The sequence below is a fragment of the Vanellus vanellus genome (assembly GCF_965231255.1).
Source record: "Vanellus vanellus genome assembly, chromosome: 5".
NCBI lineage: Eukaryota > Metazoa > Chordata > Aves > Charadriiformes > Charadriidae > Vanellus > Vanellus vanellus.
The window spans coordinates 54,368,043-54,389,016 of record NC_138910.1 but is presented as its reverse complement, the minus strand read 5'-3'; the positions used below and the strand labels follow the sequence as shown (position 1 = coordinate 54,389,016).

At 42.9% G+C, this 20,974-nt stretch overlaps 1 protein-coding gene across 1 annotated transcript in view; it reads right to left on the bottom strand.

Annotated features, from left to right (window-relative positions):
* The window catches only part of TEDC1 (tubulin epsilon and delta complex 1), a gene marked incomplete at its 5' end in the record, with an annotated part of 80,693 nt that overhangs the window by 5,350 nt on the left and 54,369 nt on the right, over positions 1 to 20,974 (bottom strand). Inside the window, one exon of the mRNA XM_082484474.1 lies at positions 18,964 to 19,176. Within this exon, the coding sequence (XP_082340600.1) occupies positions 18,964 to 19,176 (213 nt within the window). The remainder of the gene's footprint in view (positions 1 to 18,963; positions 19,177 to 20,974) is intronic.

Here is a 20,974-nt window from a genome sequence, read left to right as displayed (position 1 = left end):
CAGGAAGAAGCACGAGAATAAAACAGATCTCTTTCAACATCGGCTGGAGGGTGGGCAGGGACGGGTGTGGAATTAAGTCAGGTGGGACATGCATCAAGCGTGGAAAGGACTTCCCATCTCGCCAGGGACAGTGCTGTGACAGATGCTGCATTTCCAAAAATGTTCAGGCAGAGGTTTGATTGAGGAAAATGGCCAAGCCAAAAAAAAAAAAGGGTGGGCCAGTCCGGAGTTGGAAAGGGGCAGTGAGGTGAGGCACATCCAAAAAAACAGGCTGAGCAGAAGGCTTGGCTCAGTCCCCACCATGGCGGATGAACTTACGCACTGATGCACTGGAGAGACCTCAAGCCTGCAAATACCTACACGCATGATTAACTTCCCCAGCACTTCCTCACCCCTCCCTTCTCTAAAATTTCTTCTAACCTAAGGTACCAGACAGCTCTCTCAGCGATTTTCAGTCCTGGGAGTCTTCTGGCTTTGAATAAATTTTATAGCAATGAGTTCAGCAGGCAAATCTTGGAAAAGGCAATGTATCGCACATTTTAAGTGAGCTGTCTTTCAGTTTCTTTGCATGTTCCACCGTTCTGAGGCCAGAACAGGAACACCCAAATTCACCTCCTCTGGATGTGTGCTATTTGTCATGTGGACAGTCCCAGTCTTTCAGTTGCCCATCTTAAGGAGGTCTACTTCTATCAACTGCTTAGATGACCTACACGTTTAGCTCATTTGATCTCTCCTCAAAGAGGAGACCTTCCAGCCCTTCACAATTGCTGTTGTGGTTTCCTCAGCGCCCTCACATTTGCCTGCACCTTGCTGGTAATGAGCTTCCCAGAGCTCTGTGTCTCATTCCCTGTGGCTCAGAAACATCCCCGAGAGGCTGACCTGTCTCAGAGTTTTAACAACTCGCTAATGAAAAGTGCAGCAAAAACGATGCACAAAATGGCTCTTTTTCTGCTAAGAAGCAATCTGGATGCGAACTTGTTTGGAGAGAATTTTACCAACATACAAGACATCCCAAAGAGACGCTAAGAGATCTAGATAACCACCTCACATTATTTAAATCATTTCCAGTAATGACCTAACAAAAGTGACAATCTTCCAAATGCTGCAAGCCAGCGTTTCAGCTTGTTAAAACTTCATATGGCAACCTGGAAGCTTCAGAAAGCAAATTTACGCTCTGCCTCTCGGTTACATACTTGAATGAAGCCACTAGCTAGAGATGAAGTTTAAAATGCAGAAGCAATGAAAGGTCTAAACACCTCTTTCAAGGAAGAGGGTGGGGGGAGGCACAGGAGCATTTCCTTTTTGTGATCGCATTGTTGGCAGCTTCGAGGAAGGACCAGCAAACCAAATTGTTGGAGCTCCTTTTGAAGTGGATGATAAAGACCAGAATCATGTCATTATTTTTAAAATCACAATCTCTTCAAATTATTCTAGGAGTTTTGCAGAAATGGCTATAATAACAGTATTGTTCAGAAAAACAAACTGCACAAGCCTAGAAATGGCACATTTTCTGCCTCCAGTTCTATCTGTCCACTCATTCTCTCTTGTATTTTTGTTATGAATAGGGAGAAGACCCCATATGCATACAGCGTGAAATACAAATTATTCTTGCCATTTTGTACAGGTACTACAAACCACGACGCCTGCCTTTGCTGGAAAACGCAGTGCAGCCTGCTCCTTTGTGCTCTGAGTCACAACAAACAGAAAAATCTCAGATCTTGTCTTTTTGGGTTGGCGGGTGAAAGGAAATTAGGAAATACGAGCGGATGCAATACCCAAGCCACCAAGTCATACCGCCTTTGCTATCAGGGTATAATCACCCCACACCTTTCATAAACTCATCCAGTTCCTCTGAAAACACCAAAGAGCATTTGACTTGCAGAATTCTCTATTCCTAAAGGAAGCTCTTTTCTGAGCTTTATTTTAAAGCTACCACATCGAAGATGGCCCCCTGTACCTGAGGAGTTGAAAAGGGTGAAGTGAAATATTGCAAGCTTGGAAATGCAACATTGATGAGGGGCCAGACTGCAGAAATAGAAAAGACCTGCCAGGTCAGCCAGTGCACTCCCCTGCCTGGCTCCGAAAGGCTCCCCAGCACACGGCAATATCCCAAGCACGGGCACTGGGAGGCATTCCCCAGGTTAGAGGAGCTGCCCAGAGCTCTCAGTCTCCACGTACACTGAGCAGACTCTCATTCAACAGAAAAGCATTAAATTATAGAGAAAGATCTATAAGTAAGAAATGAAAGCGGGACAAGCACGGAGATATTGGCATCGCTCAGAGAGTGCCGGCGTGGATGCCGCACAGAAATCCTGACAGCCGAGTGCGGGAAAGCAGGCATGGCAAATTAAGGCTAGTTTAGGAATTTTGCTTTTCTAGACTGGAATCCACATCAGTCCAGGGGCTGAACCTTGCAAACACCTGTATTTAAACAGCACAAGTCTGAATAACACTTTATAAACGATCATTATTTATACTTTTAGCTGTCTTACAGTTTCTATCTAGTGTTTATTCCACCACCCCCTCCCACCTGCCAAGAAGAACCTTGCAGAGCTGCAATCCCAGCTGACAGTCTATCTGGGGATACAGAAAACAGGATAGCGAAGGATTTGCAGACTACTTTTAAGAAAGCCCTATTTGTCAGCACTGGAAAAACAGCACCAAGTACAAAAGGAAAGAGAGCAAAAGGAAACAATAAGCAAAAGTATCAGTAACATAGAAGAGGGAAGAGCAGAGTCCGCTATAAGCATAGCAGAAAGGTCTGTAAGTATTAAATAAAAGTGAAGTACTAAATAAAAGTGGAATACAGTAAAAATAGTCACAGGGATGACAATTCCCGCCCACAACCTCTTTGTGCTCCTATACAAGAATTTCCTGGCTATAAAATACACATTCTGCACCTTGCTGCACACAGAGCAGCACTGAAAAATATGCACCATGGTCTGTCTGTCAAAGAAGATGCCCAAGCAGAAATAATCTCAAATATCATTAGGGATAACAAGAACTGAGCAAGCCAACACCGTTGCTCTCCACGTTTGTCACTGTTTTCCATACAGAGCGGAACAGTTATGAATAACCCAAGTGTTTTGTGTGCTTACATGTCCCCAAAGGCATTAAAAAAAACCCCTTTTTCACGCATAATTACAGTGAGGGCTTTACATTTCTTTAACAATAAACAAATAATAATTTGGCTAGGGGGCAAGCTTTTTTAACAAAAATGTTTGCTTTTTTTTTTTTTTTGAACAATCACGGTTAAGTGTATGACCAGTACTTTCCTTCCTTATCTATAGACAGTGACCCATTCAGCCTCAGAGAAGCAAAGAAAGGCACCATTTCAAGGGATGCTGTGAATGCATAAGTGATGGAAAATCAAATCCTGTAGCTCCCACTTCTGTGAAAAATTACGGACCAGGACGGGGCAGGACTCTGAAGAGCCTATGAAGTTCAAACATTTGCTGAACAGTGACTTCCAAGAAAATCAGACCCCCAGCCTACAGAAAAACATCTAAAAGCATTTGCTGCGTATACAAAAAACACCACAAGTAAAAGCAAAAGCAATATCTGCAATCAGCTGTTCTGGAAACACTACAACACTGAGTAAGCAGGTGTTTTACTATAAAAAAATACCTTAATCTAATTTCAAATTCATGTCTTATAGTAACTTGCCAAAATGTAATTTCAAATCTCTAAGAAAGTTATAGAGTTAGTACTGCAGCTCTATAAAACTTGTCTCATTGAATCAAGCTCCTTTGCTGTAAGCTTTCAAGGTTTTTAATTTTCTGCAGCAATTTCTACACACTGAAGAGTAACCAGTTAAAAACGCTGGAAACCATCATTTTCTATTTTAATAGCTGAACACTTCCTACACTGTCCTGCCTAAATGAGGTTTCTTTCTTCTTGTGAGATCCTTGATTGTACACAGAGACTTGATGTTCTTCTGAAATAGCCCATTTAATACCAATGCTCATGCATTTATGGATATAAAATCGTAATAAGCTGTTTGGTTAGTCTAACCTACCACAAAGCACAGGCTACAGTATCTCACCTAGTAATTTCTACAATGTTCTAACTACAGAGTCTCTTCTAGAAACATAAAGTTTTGGGGTTTTTTTAAACAGAGGCTCCAGCAGATCAAGAAACTATCCTATCACTGTGTTATCTCAGCAGTGAAACGCACTTACGGTTAAAAATATGCCACTTTTCAGCGAGTTCTGCCTCAGCCACTGAGTCGTCTTATACCGTCTTTCATCTAAAGTCTTATACTCTCAAAACTCCACTTCTAAGAACTTGCAGAACGTGATCCAGCTATAACTTTGCCTTGGTTAAATGACACTTTTCTCACTTCTCAAAAAGACAGACCAAATAATTCCTTTATTACCCCTCCTTTAATCCTTTCCAACCTTTCAGTCATTTTCCAGTTGTGATGGTGGTATAAGTGGGGCCAACGCATTTCATTAAGCTCTGAATTACGATCTACATCTTACCCATCATTTAATGGCCAGTAGCAGAAAGCAACACTTAGTTGCCAATAACTTAACACCTTTTCCATGACCCATTACCATTACCTTCTATTTCATAATGCCATGAAATGGAGAGGTTTGCACATATCCAAACCTGATGCTGTAAGGCAGATCAAACTGGTTTGAGGTACGTGCACAGGTATTTCTTACTACACCCAACCCCAGCAAGAAACTCAAATAATTTCTTTTGGTTTAACAGGAATTATAACAGCTAAAGCAAAATTTCACATTAATGTAATTACTAAGTTCTAACACTCCTTATTAGTTCAGCGAGAGGAAAAATCTTAGGCCTTTGAAATTGGTGGCAAATGAATGAAAGGGGTGATTCCAAAGTAGTATTAATGGGGGCATTATTTGTACCATAAAATATGAAGACATTTTAGAAGGGTTGTAAAGCTGAGCTACAGCAACTGACAGAAGATGTAATTATACAAGCAGCTGCATTCCAAATTTTGCCCGGATTCGCAATTTCCTGCAATTAGAGAGGAATGTATGCATCTCCATCTTATGCATTTTAAGCAAGACATTCACTATTCAAATGCTAGCTCCCAGGCGCACCTATTGTCGTTCCAAAACAAATTGACAGGGAAGCCACAGAGAGGCAACCTATTTTATCTAGGAATAGAAGGCCATCTTTTAACTGGGGGAGGAGCCCTCTGAGGAGAATCTAAAAATATAGTTTTAATACCAGGAATGCACATCGCTGCATCCGACAAGAACAGCCACCACGGTCTGGCAGGGCACTGCTGCTCTGGGCTTCCTTTTATTATACATTGAATACTGCACAGAACTTCTTAAGCTTGCAGAACAATATCCACGCTGTTCTCCAACGGAAAGCTTTTAGATGGTGAAAAAGCACAGTAATGGAAAGTTAGAAGTTAATTAAAGCATCTGAATGAGATAATTTCGTAAAGGAGTGACCTGGACTTGTCTGAACGGATAACGTTTTTGTTGGTTTTCTTTGGTTTGTTTTGGGGGTTTTTCTTTGTGTGGTGGTTGTTTGGGTTTTTTTAGGATAATCAAATGGGTCTTTATTTAGACTCATGTATCTAAATACCACATTGATAGGAGTCAGAAAAATCAGTTTACCTTAAGATAAAGGAAAAGGATATAGGATTAAGAAAACAGGAAAAGAACAACATTAAGATTTTTCAGGGTCTTTACCAGAAAAATGCAAAGTATACCTCCAAATAGCAATACGAAACACAAAAGCACACAACTGATAAAAGCACTGCCTGTTTGCTGAGCCTACAAATATCTACCCCACAGGCAAAGCGAAAGGGAAATTAATCCTCTTATGCCTAAAAGCAACCGAACTCTGTGACTGCTGTGCAGCGAGCCCGTGTGAGCAGACTTGCTTCCAGTAAAGGCTTCACCCAGCTCTCCTCCTGCAACCGAGCTGCTCTGGATCCTACCCCTGAAGAGATGCACAAAGAGGCAGTTGCTTCAAGGACAGCCTTTGGGTTGGATTGCTAAAGGACACACCAGAGGCAAACAGCCCAGAACGAAAGCCTCATGAGATACATCCCTCTTCCACAAAGCTACAAAAAAAGTTTCCTGTTGTATGGATGTTTTCTGAACTCTCTGTTCCCAAGTTTTTGGCACGAGTAATTTGCCTCTCCAATGGTTAACTTTTGAGGAGAACAACTGTACTCAAAGAAAAAAAATAAATAGATGGGAGTGAAAAATGTAATGTGATTATTCTATTGCAGAATATTCTATTGCAGAAATAGTTCTCTGTGGGCAGAACCAGCCAGGGACAAATCTTAAAATAATAAATGGTCTTCAAAGAAATCAGCAATTTCTGCATCACCTCTGTTCAGCTAAAGAGGATGCCAGTGATGCCAGCACAAAAAGAGCAGACATGAAGCATCAGCAAGAGCATACAACAAGATGGACAGAATCACTGTGCTCTGGAGCCAGGAGCTCATCCGAACCTCTTCAGCTGCTTCCCGAGAAGATATGCAAGCCCACCACCTGGTATGGTCCCACAGCTCTCCGGGAAGTGGGACGGCTCCAGGCAGAAGCATCAAACTTGCAGATTCCTTACCATCAACTACAAGGAGACACAGTTCAGACTTAAGAAAGTCCCATATGCCACACAATTCTGAACGCGCAGCACAGGGAATGAGAGATAAACACATATTTCCTTCCCCAAATTATAAATCTGCAGCATTTTACAGTAATAAAAAAAAAAAATCCATTCTTGCTAGCCTGACCTCTTATAATGCATTTCTTTTTAACTACAGTTTTATCTCCAGACTTTTCAAAATCCTTGAATTCAATTAGTAGATCACACAAATTAATGTAGTAATAGGCACATACTGAAAATATATGATATGAAAACCAGAGTATGTCAGTGTAAGTAATTTAGACACTTGCAAAAAGGCTGCAGCGCTACTTTGAAAAAGACCCTGACAACTACAAATTACAAAGGAAGGCAACAGACAAGTATTGCTTCGTATAATAAATTGCTCACTTATTTTTCAATTTGTTCTTCCAAACTTTTATCTTGGGCAGCAGAGACAAACACGGATGATATGAGATATCATCTCAGATCTAAGGGACTCGCAGGGGCTTGGAGGACTCCACTTTGTTTTAAGCAGAGCTTTATCACTGTGCAACACCAAAGTATCCACTTTAGAAACAGTGCTGCTGGTGACTTACGCTTCTCTATATTATCCTGCTTTGGGAGAACAGGATGTGAAACAAATTCAAGCAATGCAGTCCCTGTATATACAGCCAAAAAAAAGGAATGTTTATACAAATCACACCTAAAATACACAGATGAGCGGAAGGTATTACCACCTAGTCATACAAATTTTTAGAAAAGGGTCTTTCTTATGCAAAAATTACATGGGGAACGAAAAAAAAAAAAAAAAAAACACCAAAAAAAACCCCCCAAACTCCATGATTTTTAGGGAGTTTCTTCACCTCCAAACTGGTTTGGTTTTCAGTTAGAAAATAGTCCCTTGTCCCCTCCAGGGGTTCTGCATGACCGCTGCAGAACTTCCACCAGCACCCAGCCCTGCAGTTCTTCTCTCTGGCTTTGGGAGAGGCAGGAGCAGTGCATCCAGAGCATCAAAGGTCACTCCAGCAACCCAGCCTATCCACAACTACAGTGTGAGGCAAATGAACTTTAATTCCCAGGTGGAGATCTGCCTACATAAAACATTTTCAGAGTTTCGGTGAAAAAGCAGACATTTTCTAAAGCCACTACTTTTAAAATGCATTCAGCAGTTTCTCTTGTTAGCTGACAGTTTTGATGGCGAGTAGAGCAGCTGTAGGTGGATGGGAAGGTGCCCGAGTGGCCGTAGTGACTCTTACAGCAAAGGCTGAGCCCTACAGCTAGCCTGCAGAGGGGGGAAAAAAAAAAAAAAAAAAAATCAAACAGCTCTCAGGGTTTTGAGAGACGCGATAAGATAAAGAGTTAAAAGTAGTGAGTTCTGAGCTCAGAAGCGTACTAAAGCTTTATTTAGATTCATTTCTGGCTGGGAAGAAGAGATATGACAATATTAAATTACAGATTTACTTTTGTGTCAGCTCTTCTACAAGCACAAGGGATAAAGACACCGAAATGAGTTGGATACATTTTTCCCTTATGATCGAGTGCCCTCGATTTCAGGGCAGACGACCAAGAGAACAAGGCCAAGGTTTTAAGAAAAAAAGAAACTTAAAGTTAAGCTTTGAATGCAGTACTGCAAAGTATGCAACGCTTGTAACTCCTGCTGGTAAAGGAGGAACCCATCCTGACAGTCTGCCCCGAGCTGTAAAGCAAACCAAATACCGCCTGGAAGTTACTGTCCCCAAAACCCACTCTGAAAGGTTCAGTAAAACACACTAATAGTGTTTCAGGTAAAGCTCCTTTAAAATACAGCCACTGGCTATGGTGTTTAATATGACCTCTGTCAGCCAGAATGAGCCATGTCCCCAAGATATTGCCCTTATGGAGGACAACATTTCTTGCAGTGGCTCACAATTAGCAAGAGTCTCGAAATCCAGCAACGTTGCGGTCACCGGTACCTCAAATCCCACCCACCAGCCTCTGAGCTTTTCACATTCAAAAGATAAAGGCGGTGCTGAGAGCTGCGATCTCGTCTACCTTGCACATCAGAGCCCTACGGGCGCTCCTAGGCTTCGTCCGTGTTTTATTGTGTTTTAACTGTGGGAACATAAGTACTACACTTATATCTTAAAAATGCACTAAAACATTTACAGTGGCTACAAAACACGTCCTCTCATTGGAATGGGTTTTTTTACAGTTTATTGTTAAATAAAGCTCATCTAAAATTTATTGGAGTATAATTCTTCAGCTGCATTTACTACATGTTTCACTGCCTTGGTCGGTATCCAACATCTTGGCAAATAATGCGAGTAAAATATTAACACTGGTTATTGATTATACTTTAACTGATCCTGTCACCTGAGCAAACATTCTGCATTTTGGCAAAGGAAAAAAAAACAGCATCTTTTGGGAAGCAAGAAAAACTTTCACCCACGCTTACTTCAAACCCCAGAGTTCTGCACACAAAACAGGAGACAGCACTCAAGTTTTTAATGTTTCTCTCTTCCCTAAGGAGCTGGAGTCATTTCGGGTGTATAAGCCCCATGAAAAATGTCAGGCTGGGTAATTTATTTTCAGTTACAGGTTTTTCTTGTGTGTTTGAAATCGGTTTGCTGATTCAGCAACTGGTACACAGAGTCTCTGTGTCTCTCACACAGTTCAGCACTCATTCAGCAATCTGCACAGCAAGTTGCATCTGCAAACGAAGAATAAATACTTAACTTTTTCATCTCTCTGTATGCTGCAAGCTTAACATTGACTATTCAAGTCTGACCAACCTGCACAGAGTTCTCAGAAGCGAGCAAGATTCTTTCAAAAATCTCCCAGCTCTGCTTATCTGCAGTAACTTTCCATGGGCACGCCAGCCTTAAACCAGGCTAACTGGGGGCTTCGGGTCTAACGTAAATGTTAGATCCTGCTGTTAAGAGGAGAAACGGTGCATGGAGATGGTTTCTTTCCTCCTTCCAACACAAGAGAGAGCACACTGTCCTCCAGGAACAATTTCTTGGACCTCCACAGCCACTTACCAGAAGCAAGCAGCCTCAGATCTCCTGCTAGGAATACTGATGAGTGACAAATAAACCAATGCAAGAAAACACATGAGCAAAAAGCGAATACAAACATTAAGATCTTACTTCCTACTGATTACAGCAAGATCCTTGCTTTCTAATAACCTAAGCCTGCTAATGCCACGGCAATTCCATCAGCAGCAAATTTAATCCTACATTTAACTAAATAAGAACTACACATAAAAGCCATTAGCCTTGTCCCTTCTTGCCATCCTCCTGTCCATGTCCTCCATTGCTCCCTTTGATGGATGTTTCTGTTGATCTCTCTGGGTTTCCTCCCCCTTCCCAGGCATCTGGGCCCAGCCAACCATGCATTTCCAAAAGCTGCTCTTGTGGCCTTGCTAGTTCTTCAATTTCTTTTTGCATGAAAAGCTCCACTGACAGCTGCTCAGTGCTCCAGATGGAGGTTTGCAAACACAAAGTGGAACACAGAAATGCTCTGGGACCGGGGAAGGGGCAGGGGAAGGGAATGTGCTGACTGAGGAAATACGCAGGCACTGAACCATTCCCTATCACTCCCCCACTTCCTGCACCCCGGACAGCCTGGATAATTAACTACTCGCTATACTAACATCTTCATATTAGCTGAAAGCCCAGAGAACTAGAATAAACTGCAGCAATAGCAAAGATGAAATGTGAACAGTTTGCTTTGGAAAAAAAAAAACAGAGCTTTTGACAAGCCTTCAGAGAGTTTTCCAGCGAGAGCTCAGCTTCCCCTTTCCCACAAGCCCTGGATTTAACGCAGCAGAAACACAACCCAACCCTGCACCGGTGGAGGAGGGAACACGGCACACCAGGAGCCAGTCCAAGCCCCACTGTTTACCCTCACCATTCACATGGTGGAGAAAACAATGAGCCTTTATATTTCTCTCATCCACATACATACAATGCACGTACGTGCCTTTATTTTCACGCAGGTTAGCTGAACACACAGCACAGCCACCAAGCACTGGCAGTGGCTACTAGGGTACCCGCAGCTCTTCATCCTCCTCTCCAGTTCATTACAACGCTTACAGAAAATTTTTGGAAGTGCACTTGTTTAAGCAGATAAAATTCAACTCAATCTCAGTAAGAAAAACAACAAAAAAAACCAAACAGCAAAACCAGAAGGATGTAGGACTATGTTTCAGTATCAGCCTCTGAAGCTGCTTCCCTACTTCAAACAGTGAAGACTTAAATCAAAGTGCATCAAAAACTGTTCAGTCTTCTACAAATGTAAGATCCTTGGAAAAATATCTCCTTTTATTAGACTCTACAAGGTCTCCAGCAGTGTGCTGTGATGAGCTGGAGGTGGCAAAAAGTTTGAGTGAATCACAGGACTATTGGAATGGAGCAAAAGCCGCTCTGCGTTTCAGCCCGCGCCATCCCCGCTTGATGGAGTGTCCCAGGTCATTCCTGCCAATACAACTGACCACCTCCCCCTCCCCAGCAAGAGAGAACAAAACATCCCTCTCCTATACAGCCCCTCCCCAACACACTATGAATCCAAAGGGCATCTCTTCTGAAATGGGCAGCCCTGCATTCTCTCACCCCTATCGAGGCTGTGGGTGCAACAGTTTTGTGAGTTTGGGGGTTACTGAATGGAAAATGAGGTGACCAATCAGGAGAAAAATACAGAAACAAAGGCAAAATGCAGGTTTCAGCGTGCTCTTCCACTCTCATTAAGGAAGTCTGATATGGACCAGGGATTACAACCTCTTAAGTCTCAACTCTCGGTACTCAGGCACAAGGTAAGCCAAGCATGCGAGTACAGCCCCCAGTATTTCTGGAGAGGACCCTAATGTGGAGGGAGCATGTTCGAGCTCAGATTAACGGCTCTAAGTCTGTCTGGGCTATGCTTCAGAGGTGTAAGTGTGAACAAGCTCCATCCCATCATATCGCCATGTCAAAGGAGTCTGGCTTGCTTTAAAATGCTAGTGAACACAGAGGATCCCAAGATAAAATATCCCAAGTTTCAACAAAAGCTCAGTATGGTGTGAGCATTTATGTGATTAAAACTGAAACAATCATCATTTGGAGTCAAAATATTCTGCATTCCAGCTTGCGGATGCCAAATGTTTAAAACAGCCTGAAATAAAATCCCCCCTCAAATAGAGGAGTTGATAACATGAAATATTCAGAAACAAAAAAGCAAGCAAACAAGTTCTCTTCTAGAATTAGCAGTTTTCATCTTTCACAGTTAAGTTTGTTTCCAAGAGGAGAAACATTTTTAAAGCTTAACCATTTCACTCAACTTTTTCATCATTTACAGATCCCCAGAATGTCACCAAAGAAGCACTGATTATTTGCCCAGTACTGCATGGAATAGAACAAAGCCAACAGTAAGAAAGTCCCATATTCAGATCACACCTCTGCCGTATGCCTCTTCTCCTCCAAGATACTGAACACATTGCTGCCTAGAGATGGGTATCAGTTAAAATGTCATATTAATCAGGGTTTCACAAATCACCCAAATCCCATGGCGACATTCAGATGTCTTCTAGCAAACATTCCCAAAACGGGAAATGGTTTCAGGGTCATTCCAAGCACATAACCAAAGAAAGAGCTGGGTGCAAGCAGAAACAAACAAAAGAAAATAAGGAAAATAAGTTCTTTAATTTTGAAAGATTTAAGATTGATGGTTTTAACTACCAGAATCACAGTGCACAAAGGTTCGAACTTGCAACAAACAGACACATTGCCCCTGAAATCACAACTTGAATAATAAGCGGTTGTGTTTAGTGGTACAAACCAGACGTTGATGTGTAAGGATGATTTTTACCAAACATGAAATACCTCTACATAGTTTTAAATAAATAAATAAATCACAGATTTTTCATAAGTGAAACAGACTTCAACGGGTTTTCAAGTCCAATCCACAGTCTTGGAGCAGGTCCAGCTCCTCTTCAGCCACCTCTGACTGGTATTTGCATAACCTGGTTTGTGCAAGATGCAAGGATGGAGACTTCAGATCTCACCAGGCAACCTAATCCAATGTTTCTCTGCCCTGGGCATTAGGAATTTTTTTCCTTAGTACCCAATTAGAATCTCTGTGTTACAATTTATACCCGTTTTTGTCCCATTCACTGAGGACATGGGAAATAAAAATAAAAATCTTCCCTCCACAGAAAACTTGTCATAGTCAAAGACTCCTATTCCCCACCTTAGTCTTTCAATTTTTAACATAAAGACCTTACATTCCAGACTTATGATGATTTTAATTTTTCTATTCTGTCTCCCCAATTTCTCTCCCGAAATGTGATACTCAAAACTGCATGCAAAGAAAGAGCAACTGTACCTTGTTGTATCAAAGCTCCATATAATCCAGCACTGTCTCCAATAGACGTCAATAGCAAACAGCTAGCGAATAAATTTAGGAGCAGACAAATATATATATATATATAAAAATATATAAAAAAAAACCCCAACACCTCACTGGAAGATACAACTTCCTAAACTCCAGTAGTTTGCAGCTGAAGGACTTTCCTGAACAGAGAATGTTTTTCATATTTCTTGCTTAACAATTACTTTTTTCTTCATTAATTTGTCGAGTAATTCCCTTTAGGTTCACCCCTCTTCATTATCGCCTCTTCTAGTGCAAGGAGCCCTAGCCTAGTTAAATTTCGACACCATTTCCCACAGCATTCTCCTGGAGAAACTGGCTGCTCACAGCTTAGATGGGCATACGCTTCACTAGGTAAAAAAACTGGCTGGATGGCCGGGCCCAAAGAGTGGTGGTGAATGGAGTCAAATCCACCCACAAGTGGTGTTCCCCAGGGCACAGTATTGGGGCCAGTTCTGTTTGATATCTTTACCAATGACCTGGACAACGGGATTGAGTGCACCCTCAGTAACTTTGCAGACAACACCGACCTGGGCGGGAGTGTTGATCTCCTTGAGAGTAGGATGGCCCTACAGAGGGATCTGAACAGGCTGGATCGATGGGCCGAGGCCAATTGTATGAGGTTCAACAAGGGCAAGTGCCTGGTCCTGCACTTGGGTCACAACAACCCCATGGAACACTAAAGGCTTGGGGAAGAGTGGCTGGAAAGCTGCCTGGCAGAAAAATACCTGGGAGGGTTGGTCAACAGCCGGTTGAATAGGAGCCAGCAGTGTGCCCAGGTGGCCAAGGCGGCCAACAGCATCCTGGCTTGTATCAGGAATAGTGTGGAGAGCAGGACTAGGGAAGAGATGGTCACCCCGTACTTGGCACTGATGAGGCCACACCTCGAATACTGTGTTCAGGTTTGGTCCACTCACTACAAGAAACACATGGAGATTCAGGAGTGTGTCCAGAGAAGGGCAATGAAGCTGGTGAGGGGTCTAGGGAGGAGCAGTCTTATGAGGAGCGGTTGAGGGAACTGGGGTGGTTTAGCCTGGAGAAAAGGAGGCTGAGGGGAGACCTTATCGCTCTCTACAACTACCTGAAAGGAGGTTGTAGCAAGGTGGGCGTCGGTCTCTTCTCCCAAGTAACAAGAGGAAATGACCTCAAGTTGTGCCAGGGGAGGTTTAGATTGGATATCAGGAAATATTTTTCACTGAAAGGGTTATCAAACATTGGAACAGGCTCCCCAGGGAAGTGATGGAATCGCCATCCCTGGAGGTATTTAAAAGACGGGCAGATGTGGTGCTTAGGGACATGGTTTAGTGGTGGGTTTTGGCAGTATTAGGTTGATGGTTGGACTCAATAATCTTAAAGGTCTTTTCCAGCCTAGACAATTCTATGATTCTGTCATTCTAAATTTCCCGTGCAGAGAAACACTTTCACAACTTGGGTCATCATCACTTCCCCTCCCTGTGCTTTTCAGCTCAACCGCATCTTTTTTTTTTTTTTTTGAGTTAGGACTGGGATCAGAACCGCATACAGTGTTCCAGGAATATTTTAAGTTTTGCTTTCTTCTGCTTTCCTAACAATTCTTAGGATTTGGTTTGCTATTTTTGACCACTGGCATTGCCACAGAACTACCATTATAATCCTAGGAGCTCATTCATGTAACAGAAAAAACACATGTAAAATTATGATTCTCCCTTCAGATGCATTTTGTTAGATTTATCTCCATCCAATTTTATCTGACATTTTCCCACTTCACTACTCAGTACAAGGGCCCTCAACAATCCTTCACATGTGCTCCCAGGGATTTGGTCTCATCTGAACCTGGGCACCTCGCTATCCACCTCCTTTCCCAGAGCAGTTATACACACGCTGAGCAGCGCAGCCCCATACGGCTCCACTGGTGACCGCCTCCGCAAACCCATCACAGCCGCCTCCTCTCTGCTTCCTGCTCTGCTGTTTGCTCAAGGGTAAGAGGAAAGAGTCACGTGAGCAGTTTATTTGTGTTGAGAATCTTTTCAGGGACTTTATCAAATGCCATTTGTAAATGCAATTAAGCGATGTCAATCCAACTCCCTTGCCCACACCCTCACTGGTCCCTTTAAAGAGCTCCAACAGATTTTAGATTCATGATTCCTCTCTGCGAAAACTGTGCTGTCTTTTCCCCGGTACATCACGTTTCATCATGTGCCCTTAATTCTTTTCTTCGGAACAATTTCTATTCAGTTGCCTGGCACAGACATCAGGCCTGCTGGTAACAACAGACATAATTACTCTGGATTATCACGTTATCCGTGAAGTACAAGGTAGTGGGCACAAGAGCTATAATAAACTGCACTGTCCCTCAGCTGGGCATGCTTGTGAGAGCCAAGATAATTTCCAGATGTCTCAGTATCGCAAGATACAAAGTTAGAGATAATGACCACTTTAGCTACCGCTGTATCTTCTCTTTGTTTGACTAAAAAAAAATAATAAAGAAGGAAAGATTTGATAAGCTTATTTCTCCAGGGAAAAGACTGAAGGGGGCAGAAACATACAATTGATAGCAGAGCCTGCATTCAGCAATCATCCTGACTGTGGGGAAAAAAACACAGGCTACAGGCAGAAAGCATCACATAAGCAGCAATACTATTCAGAGGAGGAGTTGATCTAAAGAGGATTTATGGAGAGTGATCTGACCCCCAGCATTCTAAAAGATGCTGTCATGTAGCACTGCGAAACAATCCTGTTCCAGGGCATGTAGAAGAGGAGGCACTTGTGATAAACCTTCCTTTTAACAACACACTAAGCTGCACTCCATTTGTTTCCCACGCTCATAAACTCGTATGACATTCACTGAATCTCTAAAACACCGGAACTTGACCAGTCACCATTCAAATCCAATTTGAATATTTCAAAGCACAATGAAGAATTCATCGGTTAATCTTTTTGGACTTCATTTCCAAATTTAAGCATAAAAAATTTTCGGTGTGATTATTATATAATATCTAACATTTAAAAAAATAGGAAAAAAAGGAGAGTTTACGAGCTTTGGATGAAGGGGCCGGCAACTCAGGGGGACTACAAAGATGTCGTGAGGTTATGCAGGGAGAAAATTAGAAGGGCCAACGCCCAACTAGAACTTAATCTGGCTACTGCTGTAAAAGACAATAAAAAACATTTCTATAAATACATGAACAACAAAAGGAGGGCTAAGTAGAATCTCCATCCTTTACTGGATGCGGGGCGTAAACACAATGACAAAGAATGAGGAAAAGGCCGATGTACTTAATGCCTTCGTTGCCTCAGTCTTTAATAGTAAGACCAGTTGCTCTCTGTTCCACCCCTGAGCTGGAAGACGGGGGTGGGGAGCAGAATGAAGCTCCTATAATCTACAGGGAAACTGTTAGCAACCTGCTACACCACTTAGGCACACACAAGTCTATGGGGCCAGATGGGATCCTCCCAAGGATACTGAGGGAGCTGGCGGATGTGCTCACCAAGCCACTTTCTGTCATTTATCAGCGCTCCTGGCTAACCAGGGAGATCCCAGTTGGCTGGAAGTTAGCAAACCTTCTGGCCCTTCTTGTAGATGGGCATCACGAGGATCCAGGGAACTACAGGACCATCAGTCTGACCTCGGTGCCGGGGAAGGTTATGAAGCAGATCATCTTGAGTGCCATTATGTGGCACATGCACGACAACCAGGTGATCAGGCGCAGTCAGCGTGGGTTCATGAAAGGCAGGTCCTGCTTGACAAACCTGATCTCCTTCTATGACAAGGTCACCCACTTAAATGGATAAGGGAAAGGCTGTGGATGTTGTCTACCTAGACTTTCGTAAAGCCTTTGACACTATTTCCCACAGCATTCTCCTGGAGAAACTGGCTGCTCACAGCTTGGATGGGCATATGCTTCACTGGCTAAAAAAATGGCTGGATGGCCGGGCCCAAAGAGTGGTGGTGAATGGAGTCAAATCCAGTTGGCGGCCAGTCACAAGTGGTGTTCCCCAGGGCTCAGTATTGGGGCCAGTTCTGCCCAATATCTTTACCAATAACCTGGACGAGGGGATCGAGTGCACCCTCAGTAAGTTTGCAGACACCACTGAGTTGGCAGGGGTGCTGATCTGCTTGAGGGTAGGATGGCTCTACAGAGGGATCTGGATAGGCTGGATCGATGATCCAAGTTGTGCCATGGGAGGTTTAGATTGGATATTAGGAAAAGTTTCTTCACCAAAAGGGTTATCAAGCATTGTAACAGGCTGCCCAGGGAAGTGGTTGAGTCACCATCCCTGGAGGTATTTAAAAGACGTGTAGATGTGGTGATTAAGGACATGGGCTTAGTGGTGGACTTGGTAGTGTTAGGTTAACGGTTGGATTCGATGATCTTGAATGATTCTATAATATTTAACAGCATATATATTGTGATATTTAAGAGAAGTCAGAGCACGTCTTGCTTTGGAAATCATGCATTAGAAATTTTATTTTTAGAATTCAAGGATTTAGTTGTCCTGTAACAGTCATATCTGGTTTGCCATAACATCGACCAAATCTGGTGACGCTAGTGACCTGCTTACTCCAGTACCCCACCACTGACAGTGATCGACAGAAAGTGCCTAGAGAAGACTATAAGACAAATGCAAATATAAGGAGATACTTCCTCAGCATATTCCCCCAGCCTACAACAATTTGTACTCCCGCAACTTCCTAAGCTTGTAATTCATATCTGTATATTTAATAGTCTTTGATGGATTTCTTCCAAGAATGTGTTCAACGGATTTTGAATCCATGTACACTGCTTATATCCACAGTGCCCTGTGGGAAGAAGTTCCATACTCTATGTGAAGCAGCAGTTCCTTGTGCTTGTCTATATCCAACCAATCCTAACTAGTTCCTTATTCTTATAGTGGAAGAGAGAGCGATGAGCTCTCTGCACATTTTTTCCATGCCAGACCCCTTTGAACTCTTGGGCAAATACCCCTTGATCTGACAACCTGCCACTTTTCATTTTGTCAGCTGATCTATAATCCTGTCTACCAACACTTCAATCTAAAAAAAAAAACAAAAAACAAACCACAAAAAACAAAACAAACAAAAACTCAAGCAACAAACCCCTTCTCCTGAGTTAACACATGCACAGAATAGTGATACAGCATTTTTGTAACTGCTCTATGTGTCCCAAATGTTTCTTTCACTTTTTCTCCATCCACATTTCATAGATTCTCTGGTATCATTCTTTCCTCTTGATGCCCAGAAAAAATTACTAGTTTTTATGCCTGCGTCTTCATCGTATCTTACCTTTGTGCCAGCATGTTAGTATTCAGATTCACCTTCTCCATCTACATTACCAGCTCCTTTACTTATGCCTCACCACCCCCTCCGGGTGCTTCCCAGTGTCTCCCCACCCCTATGTCAGCGAATACCATGTACACTTCCTTCATATCACCTGCTTTCCTCCCCAGCCAGCCACCCTCCCACAGCCAGTCTGTTCCTCCACCTAATCTTGCGCTTAGTCCCTTCTCTCACTTCACAGGTTTCAAATCCTTCTTATTCCTTCCCCCATCAGACATTTCAAAGACTACTAACTCAGTGAAAGATGACAAGCTCTGGCCTCTCCCACCCTCCTTTCCCTGCAAATACCCATCTTTATTTTTCACACTATAACCATTACTGATGCATTCAACCTGCTGCCTCTATCCCCTCCGGGGGCTGCCATGATTTCCTCCTCTTCTCTTCTCTCCTCTGCAACCCCTATCCTTTGATGCCTTCCCTTGCCAAAGAACACTTATTTTGTTTCAGCACGCCGCCTCTCCGGGACAGATGCCTACTTTGTGTTTGAAAGAGCACCTGGCACGCTGTGGGCATAAACAGACAAGTAACTGTAGATCTGACATCGCGACTGCAGCAAGGCCGACACAGAGCAGCAACAGGGAGGCTGCCCTAGGACAGGGCGTAGCGAGAGAGCTGAAAAATATAGGATCTTAAAAGTCGCTGATGATCAAGAATGTCACCCAAAGGCTTACCTTCTCACACCACGCAGCCTTTCGGTGTGTTACAAGCTTATGCACTTGGTCACGGACAGTCATTAGATCTCTGGATAATCTGTCAATTTGCCCAGTCAGACTGTCAGCCCAGGGGCAACACGAGGTCACTGTTGGTGGCCCGCTTTTCTCTACATGAGCATCCTGGGACTCGCACGTATTTCCCTCTTCAGCCATATCGTCTAACACGGTTTCCTAAAGAAAAAACAATAAAGGTTACTTTTCAGCAGGAGCTAAAATGGTTTCCTCCTCCACATCTTCCTGGTAATTCATAACTAGGAATTCACTGCTGCCATCTCAGTATACAGTTGCTCCACAATTTCAGAGCTATTTTAAGCGATAACCTCCTCAGTTCACTGTAACATATTTCTAAGTTAACAGAAAACTTATGTTACTAACCTAGCTTATTTTAGAAAGCACTGCATACTGTGAGCTGCACTAAAGCATAAAGTAACACTCATGGGACAGAGATCACCAGTACTGCAGAAGCTCTAGATATGCCCCTTCCCCCCCAGACTCTGAGGTTGCATGCACTTCTATGGCTTACTGTAACTAAGTGACGACCAGGAAGGAGATAACGTGCTTAGACTGTTCAGGAGAGCCCCATCAGCTATGTGGCACAGTAAATTGTAACACCCATGGGATCACTTATGCCCAGGTAAAACTCTACAAGTTGAGGAACCCCAAGAGATGCCTGTTCCAGGCTGGTCAGGAGCTCTGTCAGCTCTGCTTGACCACGACCACCTTGCTGGTGCTATAATTAATTCTGCAACTGCCTTTGGGGGTAGCAACCGTTATTTGAAACGCACCAAATAATTTCAGAATCCTTGAAATGCATGTACCTATACACCGCGGTGCACAGATTATGCAGAAACACACATTTTTCAAGCCAGGGTAGCAGAGCATCACTAAAGGACCCAGGCCTCCCACTCAGAGAGTATTAAGTATTTATTTCCATATTGTTATCAAGAAGACATTAAATAGGAGAGGTCATATTCTCTTTTAAAGACATAATTTGCATTCAAAATTATCTTTAGAAATTGGAGAAGTAATTTGAAAACAGCAAGAGGAAATTCAGCAGTTGAGCAGCACGGTCTACACATGGGCATGAAAAAACCAAATGTATAATTACTGGCTCAGCAGCAACACTGCTGGAAGAGATGTCAGAAAACCAGAAGTCACCAATGTCATACTGTTAAAGTCAAGTACCATTTTAGAAAGTATAAACACAAGTCTCCATGACAGAAGAGCGCTGACTGTAACACTGACATACGGGTGAGGTACCTGAAGTTAAACACAGACAAATGGGAGGGAAAGTCCCATATGAGAGCAGCAACAACCATCAGAAGTTTGAACGAATGGCCTACAAGGAGACATTGAGAGAACCAATTTTGTTTAGCCTAGAAACAGGGACTGGGAAGACAGTGACATGCTAACAGCCTTCACTTTTATAAAAGATTGCTATAAGAGGATGGGAGGTGGTTTTTTCCTCCCTCTTTCTTCTCTGCAGGTAGTTTAAAAACTCTGGCTTAATTCACAGCAAGAGATTCTCAGGCTCATACAAGAAAAAACTTCGTAAGATAGCTAAGAATGCCAAAAGACACCCTACAAAACCTCTTTTTTCTCAGCGAGCATCAGCATTGCAAACTGGCAGAAGCAGCGCTGAGGCCAGCAGCTCATGCTGCCCAAATGCCCAGCTCATGACAACACAGAGATGTTCTGGGTACCACCAGGCTAAGAAACTGCATGGAAATAAAACAAAGCTTTTTGGTTTTGTTGTTTTTCTTGGTCTGGGTTGTTGGGTTTTTTTCATTTGAAATTTATTACACAACAGAATTTTGAAGTAACATTACTGCAGTCACTCCAGTTGCTGTAGTTATGTCATACTCTGTCACGCTCCTGCCCACAACCCTCGGGAAGACCTGGCAGTAGCTATGCAAGAATCATCCCATCCATCAGATCAGCAATGCAACACACGGGTTAAGTGGAAAGA